The sequence below is a fragment of the Littorina saxatilis genome, linkage group LG12 (genome assembly GCF_037325665.1).
Source record: "Littorina saxatilis isolate snail1 linkage group LG12, US_GU_Lsax_2.0, whole genome shotgun sequence".
In the NCBI taxonomy this organism is placed as follows: Eukaryota; Metazoa; Mollusca; class Gastropoda; order Littorinimorpha; family Littorinidae; genus Littorina; species Littorina saxatilis.
This window is the reverse complement of record NC_090256.1, coordinates 56,758,397-56,770,710: the sequence shown is the minus strand read 5'-3', so window position 1 is coordinate 56,770,710 and position 12,314 is coordinate 56,758,397. Positions and strand designations below refer to the sequence as shown.

At 43.8% G+C, this 12,314-nt stretch overlaps 1 protein-coding gene across 1 annotated transcript in view; it reads right to left on the bottom strand.

Annotated features, from left to right (window-relative positions):
* The window catches only part of LOC138983143 (uncharacterized), a 210,632-nt gene that overhangs the window by 30,624 nt on the left and 167,694 nt on the right, over positions 1-12,314 (bottom strand). The window contains exon 10 of the mRNA XM_070356552.1: positions 5,624-6,184. Within this exon, the coding sequence (XP_070212653.1) occupies positions 5,624-6,184 (561 nt within the window). The remainder of the gene's footprint in view (positions 1-5,623; positions 6,185-12,314) is intronic.

The window sequence follows — 12,314 nt, the reverse complement described above, 5'->3', positions numbered from 1 at the left end:
CCGGTGGGTGTCCTTACAAACACCAGCACGCAGCCACACACGGAGCCAAAAATTCGACGACCTTCTCTGCTGTAGGCTGAATAGTCGTATGAGTTACACGTGGTGTTTACAGGGGAAGTGACGTCACGTAACCCGGACGGGAGGTAACTCCCTGGGTAGATGGTCATTACCATACCTGTATTTACACTTTTTGTGTTGGGTTGCTTCCCTTTTAAAATTGTTTAAGACGGGTAGCCTTTTCAGACCTTAAGCATGTAAGACTGCGTCAATGCTTTTATGTGATTCGGAGTAAGAATATGTAATTTAATCTACTTGATAGAAAAATGAGGGTGTGACAGTGCCAGCTCAACTTTCACAAAAAGACGGATTTTGATGTGTATATAATCATGTGAGGTTAAAACTTTGTAAAGTGTACAAGTATATTTCGATGTGTATTAATATTTGATTTGGAATTGTGTACAGAATCATTTATTTATGTATGTTTTTGTGAGGTGCTTAGAACTATTTTAGGATTTTCGCTATTTAAATATCCTCATCTAACTTATAAAGCTTGTTAAATCTCTGTGTGTGCATGTGTGTGTGTGTGTGTGTTTTCTTTCTTTATTTGGTGTTTAACGTCGTTTTCAACCACGAAGGTTATATCGCGACGGGTGTGTGTGTTGATGACTAATTAAAGGCTCCGAAACGGCTGCACCGACTGAGACGGGGATTTCAGGAAATGTTCTTTGCCAATTACATCGTGTCATAGGGTACTTTTGGAAAACCAAACTTTAAAGGATTCGTTAAAAAACCCGGCAGAAAACAGTATGTACATATATATGAGCCATTGCAGACCCCTGCCTGTCTGGGTTGGCAAAACTTTGCTTCATCTCTCCTTTCCACGTCATTAGTTTTGACGTCATGTCATATTTTGCGTCATATATTCATGGCATCATTGTCCAGTCTCTTCACTTTTGTTGGCAAAGTCTTGGTCTCGGTTATAAAGATGTTCAGTCACGGCAAGCCCAGTCTCTCTCTCTCTCTCTTGCTCTGCGGGCTATTAAGGTGAGCTCTCTCTCTCTTCCTCTCTTCTTTAAACTGTATATAAGGTGCGGGCATATATTAGGCGCGCCAGTACGGACATAAGTGTGTGTGTGTGTGTGTGTGTGTGTGTGTGTGTGTGTGTGTGTGTGCGTGCGTGCGTGCGTGCATGTGTGTGTGTGCACATGTGTATGTGTGAGCTCTCTCTCTCTCTCAGTCTGTCTCTCTCTCTAATAAGTCGTGTAGTCTGAACGCGCGCACGGCGTGTGAACATACATAAGTGTGGGTGTGTATGTGTGTGTGCGTACGCGTATGTGTGTGTGTATGCACGTGTGTGAGATCTCTCTCTCTCTCTCTCTCTCTCTCTCTCTCTCTCTCTCTCTCTCTCCTTTAAACATATATATAGGTGTGAGCATATAAGTCGCATACAAACATAGAAAACGGGTACAGCTAGTTATTTATATTTTATGACGTCATCAAAGACATTATTAAAAAAATGAAAACAATGTCAGGGGATATCATACCCAGGAACTCTCACGTGAAGTTTCATGAAGATCGGTCCAGTAGTTTTCTTGGAATCACTCTATACACACACACACACACACACACACACACACCACCACCACCCACATCTCGACTCCCAGTCTATGTTAAAATTTGACTAAATGTAAAAAAATGTGGACACAGTATTTCCACAATGATGATTCCAAGACAGAAATGTTCCTACTTGTGTTGCAGTCTCTTAATTTTTCTGTTGTTTTTGTGTTTTGTGACAAGAAAATGCTGGAAGGAGACTGAGATACATTTTATACAGCTGTATTTCTACAGCTGTATTTCCATCACAACTAAATTGTTGTTTTTATACTGAAAACAAGAAGTCAGATCACTGAATAATGGTAAATGTGCCTCAAAAAACACCGCACTGCAGAATCTATCATGTAAAGGCGATGACAGACGGGCAAACACAAAACAATGTTTTGGACAAAAACTCCAACTCAAAACGTTGGGAAAACACATGTTTTTAAAGCGGGGATGTCATACGCGAAACACACAGACTAGCGCGCTTCGTGTTTTCACAGAAATATCGGTCAGTGTCAGCTTGACCCGTCCAGCTACCACGCTGTGTTCGGGCATAGACCCAGACCTGTTTACCCCTAAAACATTGCATGTGTATTTTCTGGGAGCAAAGTGAGGCAAATGTGTAGTTTTGTAATTGAATGTGTAGAATTTCTCGTCGACCTATCACAACAAGAACAATGATTGCTACTTTTTACCACATGTATTGATTGACTGACGGAAAAATGGGAATTGCAGACAGTGCAATGAGCATGATGTTTTCCTTTCCGCGAAGACAAGGCATGGGTAGTCCTGATGATATTTTGGCAGAAAGACTTGGTTCGGCGCATTGCTCGTCTTTTTCTTTTTGGTCGGTGGCCTTTCGGAGTCATTTTCTTCACAGTTCTCATCTTCACTTTCGTGTGCTCTGCGTTCAGCCATTGTGTCGAAACGCCCGCATGGTTTGGCAGTAACGCTTTCAGTTGTGCCCGGCATTTGCTTGGAGAAGCCTATTCGGCATTAACAAGCTACAACGCAACGCCCGTGGGCGCTTTACGCGCTGCACGCAGCAAACGACTGCTGGCCGAAAACATGGATTGGAAAATGGATCGGTCAAGGGAGATGAAGAAAATTACGGATTGTGATATGCGTAGCCGAAACAATACCGTTTGCGTGCAGGGACGGGGCGGTGTGAGAGCACAACGGGACAAGGAACAGGTGTAAAGACGAAAAAGAAATTTTTTTATTTTTTTTTTATTTTTTTTTTTAAATACCGTTTGCGTAGAAAACGACAGACTTGCGTAGTTGCGTAGTATATTATTCAAATTCGTAGTTTACTACGCTCAATGTGTAGTGTAAACAGGTCTGTAGACCATTTATCCTGGACCGCCAACTAGCTCTCTCTCCGCTCTTTCTCTCTATTACGAGGTAGCGGCCTCTCGCATTTAGGAACCTACGCTTACAAGCCTTTCAGAAATCAGGGGGACGTGATATCCGGTGTCGATTGTAAACATGGACGAAGTTGCCGAGGTAAGTTCTGAAAATGCTAAAATAAACTCAGCAAAAGTGCATATGGAACATGTTTTTCGATGAGTTTTGTTAAGTTTAGTTTGGAGTTTTGGAAAATCCAGTTCATTGTCACCTCCCATTGTCACAAATAACTGGAGCGTGCTTTCTTTTCACTGTCTTCGAATCGCTCGCCTTTCAAACCGGACGCGACGCGCCCCTGAAAGTCGAGAGTCGTAACCTCGAAGGGTCACGTGACGAGTTGGCGGTCCAGGTTATTTGGTCTATGGTTCGGGTCAGTATGTACACAATACGGCTGGCAGCGCCCACTGATACGGTCAGTGTAAGCTTGACCCGTCCAGCTACCGCGCTTGTTCGGGTTTGTACACAATACGACTGGCAGCACCCACTGATACTATTGCCTCTTGTCAAACGTTACTGGCTTCATATAGCTCTCGTAAGGATTCAGGGCTCCAGTACAACCCTGAATCGGTACCGCCTCTGGGTCGGCCTTTATTTTTTCTCTCTTCGTGGTGCCGGAAACCGAGTCCGCGTTCATTGGCTGACTACCAAAACGTGTTTTCAGATTTTAGAGCATGCTCTAAAACCCAAAACACGATGCGAAAACACGAAACAGTGTTTTCCGAAACGCGTTGTGGGGGATGTCACACGGGAAACACGCTGTTTTGTGTTTGTTTTGAAAGAAAACACTGTTTTGTGCTGTGCGTCTGACATGGCCTTAAGTAATAGGAGAAAGAGAACAGAACTGAAAAAAATAGATATTTCAGTACCCATGCGAACCTCACAACACAATTGCGGTCACATTAATTTGCAGACATTAGCTGTCATATGTTTGTTTACAGCAGGAAGATCTTTCCCTATTTGAAATCTACTGCTCGTGGCGATATGAACAGAGCATCCCCTACCTAACTCTCCATTACCTCTTCCTTTGCTGTTTCCTTACCCATATAGGTAACCTGCTTTGGTGTTTTTTTTTTATCTGAACATTATAATTAACAGCTGCAGATAACTCTACACAAGCAGCATAGCTATAGTGTAGATGAAATAATTAAAGTAAGAACAAGTCGCGTAAGGCGAAACGACTACATTTAGTCAAGCTGTGGAACTCACAGAATGAAACTGAACACACTGCATTTTTTCACAATGACCGTAGTCCGCCGCTAGTGCAAAAGGCAGTGAAAGTGACGAGCCTGTTTAGCGCGGTGGCGGTTGCGCTGTGCTGCATAGCCCGCTTGACTGTACCTCTCTTCGTTTTAACTTTCTGAGCGTGTTTTTAATCCAAACATATCATATCTGTTTTTGGAATCAGGAACCGACAAGGAATAAGATGAAATTGTTTTTAAAACGATTTTGGAAATTTTATTTTAATCATAATTTTTATATTTTTAATTTTCAGAGCTTGTTTTTAATCTGAATATAACATATTTATATGTTTTTGGATTCAGAACATGATGAAGAATAAAATAAAAGTAATTTTGGATCGTTTTATAAAAAAATAATTTTAATTACAATTTTCAGATTTTTAATGACCAAATAATTAATTTTTAAGCCTCCATGCTGAAATGCAATACCGAAGTCCGGCCTTCGTCGAAGATTGCTTGGCCAAAATTTCAATCAATTTGATTGAAAAATGAAGGTGTGACAGTGCCGCCTCAACTTTTACAAAAAGCCGGATATGACGTCATAAAAGACATTTATCGAAAAAATGAAAAAAAACGTCTGGGGATATCATACCCAGGAACTCTCATGTAAAATTTCATAAAGATCGGTCCAGTAGTTTACTCTGAATCGCTCTACACACACACACGCACAGACACACACACACACAGACACACATACACCACGACCCTCGTCTCCATTCCCCCTCTATGTTAAAACATTTAGTTAAAACTTGACTAATACTGGACTTGTGATCGAGAGGTTGCTGGTTCGAATCCGGGCCGGGACGGACACGGGTCAACTTTATGTGCAGACCCAGAGACGGTATCCATCTCCCACCCCCGTGTCACCACAATGGCACGTTAAAGATCTTGGTCATTCTACCATAAGTGCAGATGGCATGGTCGATACCACCTAAACACGCAAACATCAAAAAGCCGTGAGGGCGTAAAACTCGAATCGTATAAACCAATTCATGTCCAATATAGGCAATTAAGACCTGATGGACAATAAGCCCCTTAAAATTTACTTTTTACTTGACTAAATGTAAAAACTATAATAATCTATGATCATATCAAATTGCAAGCAAATGCACATTTCAAAGCACCTCTTCAGCTGTTATATGGTTTATTACAAACACTGATCAGTTTATACATGCAGACTCTGTAATGGTAAACGGTTTTTTACATCTTTGAAAATAAGAATAAACAGAATTTTAAGGACCACATACAGATCAAGAACAACACAATTTAAGAGTGACAAAAAAGCATAACAGGTAGAAGACGAAGACCCCATGACAGGCCCAGCCATGCAGCATCAAACAGCTAGCATGCAAATGGCAAGGAAATGTCAAATCATTTACCGGCCACTCCATGTCTTCTGCTTCAGCCATGTGCTCCAAACTTTCTTCTCCATGCTCATTTGTTGCATCAACAGGTGGAGGTGGTAGTTCCCCATTGCCAACCTTGAAGGCAGCTCCGTGTTTACTGGGTTTCACAGATTGTGATGGAGGAAGGGGAGGGAGCAGGGCATTGGCCTTGTGGCGGCTTTTAAGGGGAACAACGATGGGAGAGGGGCCGTCTTTGTCCTGATCCCTGCCCTTGTGGCGATTCCGTACAGCAGGGACTGGGGTTGGGCTGGGGGACCTCCTTAACCCTATTGGAGGGACAAGGGGTAGTGACCCTTGGGAATGACCCCAGCCATGCTGTTGCTCAGCTGGAGGTAAAGGTGGCAGAGCTCGCTCATCTGGTCTGGCTGGAGACACTTTCCTTCCTAGGGACCGTTGACATGTTGGGGAAGAGGGTCTGAGGGAGAAGGAGGAGGGCTGCGAAGAGCTGACAGCTTGTTCTGATGGTTGTCTGACTGGGGAAGGTGGACGCTTGTTGTAAGGAATGACCACAGGCTTTGGACGCATGTTTTCTGGCTTTACAACATCAAATCATAGCTTCCATAAATTGAAACAGCAGAGTTCACTCATAGTGAGTGTCGACAAACCTTGAATCTAGCAAGAATTTTTTATGATTACAAAAATGTAAGATTTCTGGTCATAAACATAAGTTACAGAGCTCAGACAGAGCCATCATGATAATTCATAAAAATGTAATGCATAATAATTATAAACAACAGCAGTTTTTGTTGTTTTTTTATCAAATTTTTTGTATAAAATTGAACAAACAATTGAAAGCTTTTGTATTGAGAAATGTCAGTACATGTACTGTACAGTACCTTGTAAGCACTCACCAGTTTTGCCCCAATGTAAGGGATGGGTTGTCACTAGGTACTATATATCCTGTGAAGGAACACTAGTTCTTCACTAGAATGGCTACATGTGGTAATTAATTGGTATGGACATGTTAAAGGAGTGCGTTGATTAGCGTTCCCATGTGTGTAAATGCCTTATGTAGCAACAATGAAACATAAATCATTTTGATTTTTGATCTCATACAAATATGCATAAAACAAAAACTGAAAAGAAAACTGAAAAGAAAAGATCTAATTTATTCAACCTGCGTCAACAATCCTAGCAAAGGATAAAGCATTACAAACAAATGTGAAGTGGGATATGTCATATTTGTAGTTGAGTTCATTTGAACTGATTCAAGCCATCCAGCAAAAAAAGTGGTCAGGCAGGACACAGCTCATTGATCAAATATGTTGTTCTCGATAATTCCCCAGCTTTTGATCATTTCATTTCATTGCTGTTCAGATTTTCTGTGGTGAGATTGTGTAGGAACTAAACGGTAAAAGACTAATAGTTCATTGTATTTTGGCGCCATTCACTCTGATGAAAGATCTAATTGCCACATGCAGAGCTAATCAACAAATAATAAGAACCCAATCAGCAGAAAATATTTTCCTTACTTTGTGATCGAACCCTTAACACCGTTTTTTGACCAGAAGTAGGGGGTGGCAGTGTTGTTGCCAGGCCTCGGTCTTTGGTCTCTGACGCATTCCTTTCTGATTTGACGCATTGGACCTAGCCTTGTCCGGTCGATGGACCAATAGTTTTTACATTTTGGTGGTCAACTGACCGATACATATTCGTACAAGGCGGACAAGGTCTGCAATGAATGGAATGGGAGTTGCAAAGTCGGAAAACAAACCCCGATCGAAATGCTCATGTTCGCTACGAGTGAAAATGCACTCGGTGCCGAGTCTGTGTTTGTCGTCATTGACACTCGAGGGCGCGTTTACGGAAATACCCGATCCAGCCGGTGTATATACCTATTTACCGAAAACGGCGCAAACAGCGGAAAGTTCATCAATATAATACTACGGCATGGTAATGCGAAGATCAGGCAGGATCCTTACATTCGCACACCGGGCACTGTATTGGAAAAGGTAGGCCAGGAATGTCAGGCTCTTTCTCCTCGTAAAGTGTACTGCCAAAAATCAGCAAATGAGCGCCATACACTAATTTCTGTGAGAATCAGATAATAATTGTTATCATTGTTCAATGGCTTTATTGTCATTTTTGCGTAAAAAGATAGATTTAACTCCGGACTGTAAGTTATTTTGCATTGCATGTATCAAAGGTATGGCGGTACAATTTGGACCTATTGTTTTTTTTAAAGCCATGACATTTGGACCTATTGGTTTCTTTTAGGGAGGTCCAAATGACCTATTGTCTTCTTAGGCTGGCAACAACACTGGGGTGGGCATTAAATACTCAATACTGGGCATTTACAAGGTACTTAACGTTAATGTAAAGATTTGTTCATTAATTCACATTAGTCATACACGGTCATGGTGCAGCTTAATTTCTTTCGTACAATTTAAAAATTATAAGGAACATTAATAATCAATCCAGATTATTGTGCGACAGGGATACCTGTCACCAAATATAAAAGTGAACTATGAGTGTAAGAAAATTATGCCATTTCTTCACGGATGAATTTCACCACTTCCGGGTATCGCATTTACATGGGTGGGAGCCCAAATTGTTGTCAGGACTGAACATTTTGGAAGGCCGGGGTCCAGGGACCGCTAAGGCCCGGTGGGGTGCAGGGGCAGCGCCCCCCAACCAAATATGAATTTTAGCATTTTAGGGAGGGTTTAAGTGGCCTCACCTGACTCTAAATCTAAGAATAAACAAGTTTTTTGGAGATGCACTTAAATATGAACAATCTTGTAAACTTAAAAGTATTTGTAACTGACCAGCTGAAAATGAATTTAAGCATTTCAAGAGGTGCTATGGAGGGGGGAGGGGGAGGGGAGGGGGGGGGGGGGAGGGAATGAATGCAAAAAAATCAAAAACCTCTATACTCTTGTGACAGGGGAGGCTACCGCTCCTTTCACAGCAGACTCTGCACCCGAGTTGTTGGCCTTTAAGTCAATACCGGTGGATTGTGGAATTCTGTTTGTGATGGGGTCTGGTGGTTTCCGATTGTATGTTCATGGAAACCTTCGGGTTTGCATAACAGTTTTTATAGGGCTAAGAAATTGGCCCTAACATTTTCAATCCTGTTTGATTGCACTTCGCCTCCCGAGGTGATCGTAGTGTTACGGCACTCGGTTACACTCTTGCTAGGGGGTCTACAAAAACAAGTGGTAAACAAATTTCAAGAAGGGTTTTAGAAGCATCAAATCGCTTTAACAAAAACTTAAAATTGGAGATGCATAAAATTAATAAATCTTGTAAACTTGAAGGTATTTGATTTCATCACCTAGTTTTGTCTTTGATTTAAAATATGTTTACCGCATTAAAGGAAAATCGCCATGCTAACAAAAAGTTAGGCAAACACAGGAAATAACAGTCACCTCCCTTGTATTACCCATTTTTACTTGTAGCTTAGGATTTTATCATTGCAGGTAGTATATTCGAAAATTTTTAATTAAATTTTCATTTGATTAATATACTTACCCGAATCACATGATTAGCATTGACACACTTCGAGATGCTTAGGTCTGATAAAAGCTACCCGTCTAGGTATAAGGGAAGCAACCCCAACTAAAAAAGTGACAGCACCATGGTACTTGCCACACTAGGTTGCCTCCCCTTAGGGTGAGCTACGTCACCATTGGTGCCTACCACGTGATCCCTCAATCGACTTATAGAATACTAAGAAACTATAAAGCGGGGCAGGCGGGAGGGAATTACCCATGTGATTCGGGTAAGTATATTAATCAAATGAAAATTTAATTAAAAATTTTCGATTAAATTACATATTCTTACTCCGAATCACATGATTAGCAGATAACTCCAACAAGGTGGTGGGTAAGATCAAAAAAGTTCAAACTCACTCTTAAGTTCCGGAGAGACATCCTCCAGCTGCCGCCAAGGCAGGAATGGACCGAGATCCATCCTGACAGACGGCAGCAATGTCTCCCTACGAAAACTGATAAAGACAAAATCCGAGCGCCAGAAAGCTGTGCGCAGGACATCATCCAACCTCCTAGACCGTAAAACGGCCCAGGAGGAGGCTCAGGCCCTAGAAAATGAGCTCGGACCGAGCCGAGGGGAAAGATAGCAGATAGCTATGACAAGCGGAGGGAAAGAAAATCCCTTGCCAAAAACTGGCCCACTGCCAAAAGTCAGGAAAGGATCCCGTGAGAAAGAAAAATCTAACTCACTCTAAAACCCTTGCCAGGAACTGGCCCACTGCCAAATGACAGAAAAAGGACCGAGAACCATCCTGATTGACAGCCGAGATGTCTCTCAGTCAAAAAATGCGAAAGACAACATCAGAGAGCCAGTAAGCTTTGCCCAGCACTTCTTCCAATCTCCTGAACCGTAAAACAGTCCAGAAAAAGACCCAAGCCTTGAATAAACCCGAGCCGAGTAGAGGGAGAGACAAGCTGACCCCCCCCTTTCTATTGGAAGGAAATGCTAATGGCCTGGAAACAATCCGTGCGCAAGGTTGTCGCTCAGCCCTGAAAAGGACCAACCCTCACGGTGACCATAAGGCAACCATGCCCAAGTATGAACCCTTGGGATGGAGTAAGGCCCGAAAGGCCTTTGAGATAAAACTCAGCTCCAGAAGAGTGACCAATCTCCGAAAAATAGAAAGAGAGAGACACCTGAGTACCAGGTACCAGAGTCCAACTCAATGAGAAAATCTCAAAAGGAGACGGTCACCAGTCGTCCTCTACCAGTCCCTGCGGAAGCAGAGAGAGGGGTAAAAAAGAGGAAGCAGCGACCTATGATAGTGCGTAAGCACCGGAAATGCGGAAACCGCAGTGGCCAAAGCCTGAAGTGACCGGTGACCCTAAACAAAATGACAAAAAGTCAGAGTGTTCGCAGAGCAGTCTGCTTGTAGGCAATTGAATGAAAATCAAAAACCCAAAACAGAAAACAAGACTGGAAAGGAAACACGGAAAACCGTGAAGCCAACCAGCCATAAGACTCCCTGAACAAGAGTTCTCAGGGACAAGGGCCCGAAGTAAAAATCGCGGCAGACCAAACACAGAAAAATTCCTGAGTTTAGCTGAAAAGCCAAACGCGTCTGATTACCTCAAAACTGAGAGTCAGACACGGAGAACAACGGGCAAACGTCAGTAATAGTTGCATGTGGTAGAAGGGTGACCGTACAGACGACCCAATCCACCGGAAGTCGGTCCGACTCGCCTCATGCCAGGATGAGGGAGAAGAGGAAGAGACAAAATCTAAAGACACGGAGACCGTAGTCGCCCATGCCGGGCAGGAGACTATTACCCAGGCTAAGGCTGAGAGCCATGACGCCCGTAGGCCGGCCATAAAAGATGCTGGACTAAAAGCCCGCACCCAGAGAACCGGAACATTAACTAGACCTCTGCCGAAAGGAGAGGAGTAGCCAAGAAAGCTGAGAAAGGTGATAGGCCACAAGAATGACTCCTCACCATGCAGTGCCAAAAAACAATGCACCCTCAGGAAAATCTGAATGTTCCTTCCGAGGCCAACTCAAGTACACCTTAAGTTTGGAAGAAACACCAGAACTCGTCCGATCGCTAAAGAAAGACAGAGTCAGACTCGGCGAAAGACAAACTAGGACCAAGTCCATAAGAGCAAAAGAAGAGACCTGAAGGTCCCTACCAGTCTCTAACTCCTACCTCCTGGCCTCCAAGGCCAGGAGGCCGAAGAGAGACCAATCCACCAAGGGTGAAGAACTAAGGGTGTCTCTCGTTGATTCCTCATAAAACTAGGAATGGACGAGGAACAAGTCCCGTCTGTACATGACCGCATGGACATTGTGCAGAGAGGAAGCCCTCCTCTGTTCTAAATTCACCCTAGCAAAGGTGGAGAAAGCATCCCCTGCATCCTGCTCTTTACTGAGTGTAAAGGGCGCCAAGGACTCCGTAAAGGAGTGTCTCCGAAATGGAAGCAAGATCCAAAAGCTGTCTGCCCACTTCCTCAGAGGGGAAGAGAGTCTGCTCCGAGAGCAGGGGACTCGAATCGTTCCCCAAAGAAGAAGTTCCGGCGTGACCGGCAAAGGTGCACGCGGAAGGGCAACAGACGACAGCAAATTCCGGGACGTCTTGGGCAAAGGCAACTTCCTCTGAGCCGCTAATGTCCCGAAAGAAGAAGCCTGCGCAGGAGAGGCAAACCAAACCCGCGCCAGTTCCATGGCTGGCCGTGAGGACAGCAAAGAAACCGGAACTAGAGGCAGCCGCTGCCGGAAGACAAGGGTTTGGCAAAGATGGGAGAGAATTGAAAGGCCAACAAAGGCGACACCTTAAAACAGAAGTAGCCCTCCCTCTCTCTCACCGACTGGGAACCAGTCATCGAAAAAGCATCTGCAGAAGCAGTTTCGAAGAATAAACCCCTTCCGGACAAAATCTGGAAGAGACTTCAGCCGCCGCTTCAAGAGCCACCTTGAAGCGGGAAGACAACCCCTAGAGCGTCTGCTAACCAACAACCGACCGAGAGTCCGACGTGGAAAGCGAAGGGGCTGGCTCAAAGCCATAAGAGCCCGAGAAACGACGCTGAGCGGGGAAGGCCGGAGCCTGAAGCCCCTTTCCTGCCGGTAAACGACCCAATCCCACCACCTGACTAAGAGGAGGATGGGAGGCATCGAAAACCGAAGGCCAGGGAGTGAGGAGATCAGCCAAACCCACCACCAAAGTGTGTGGCAGCT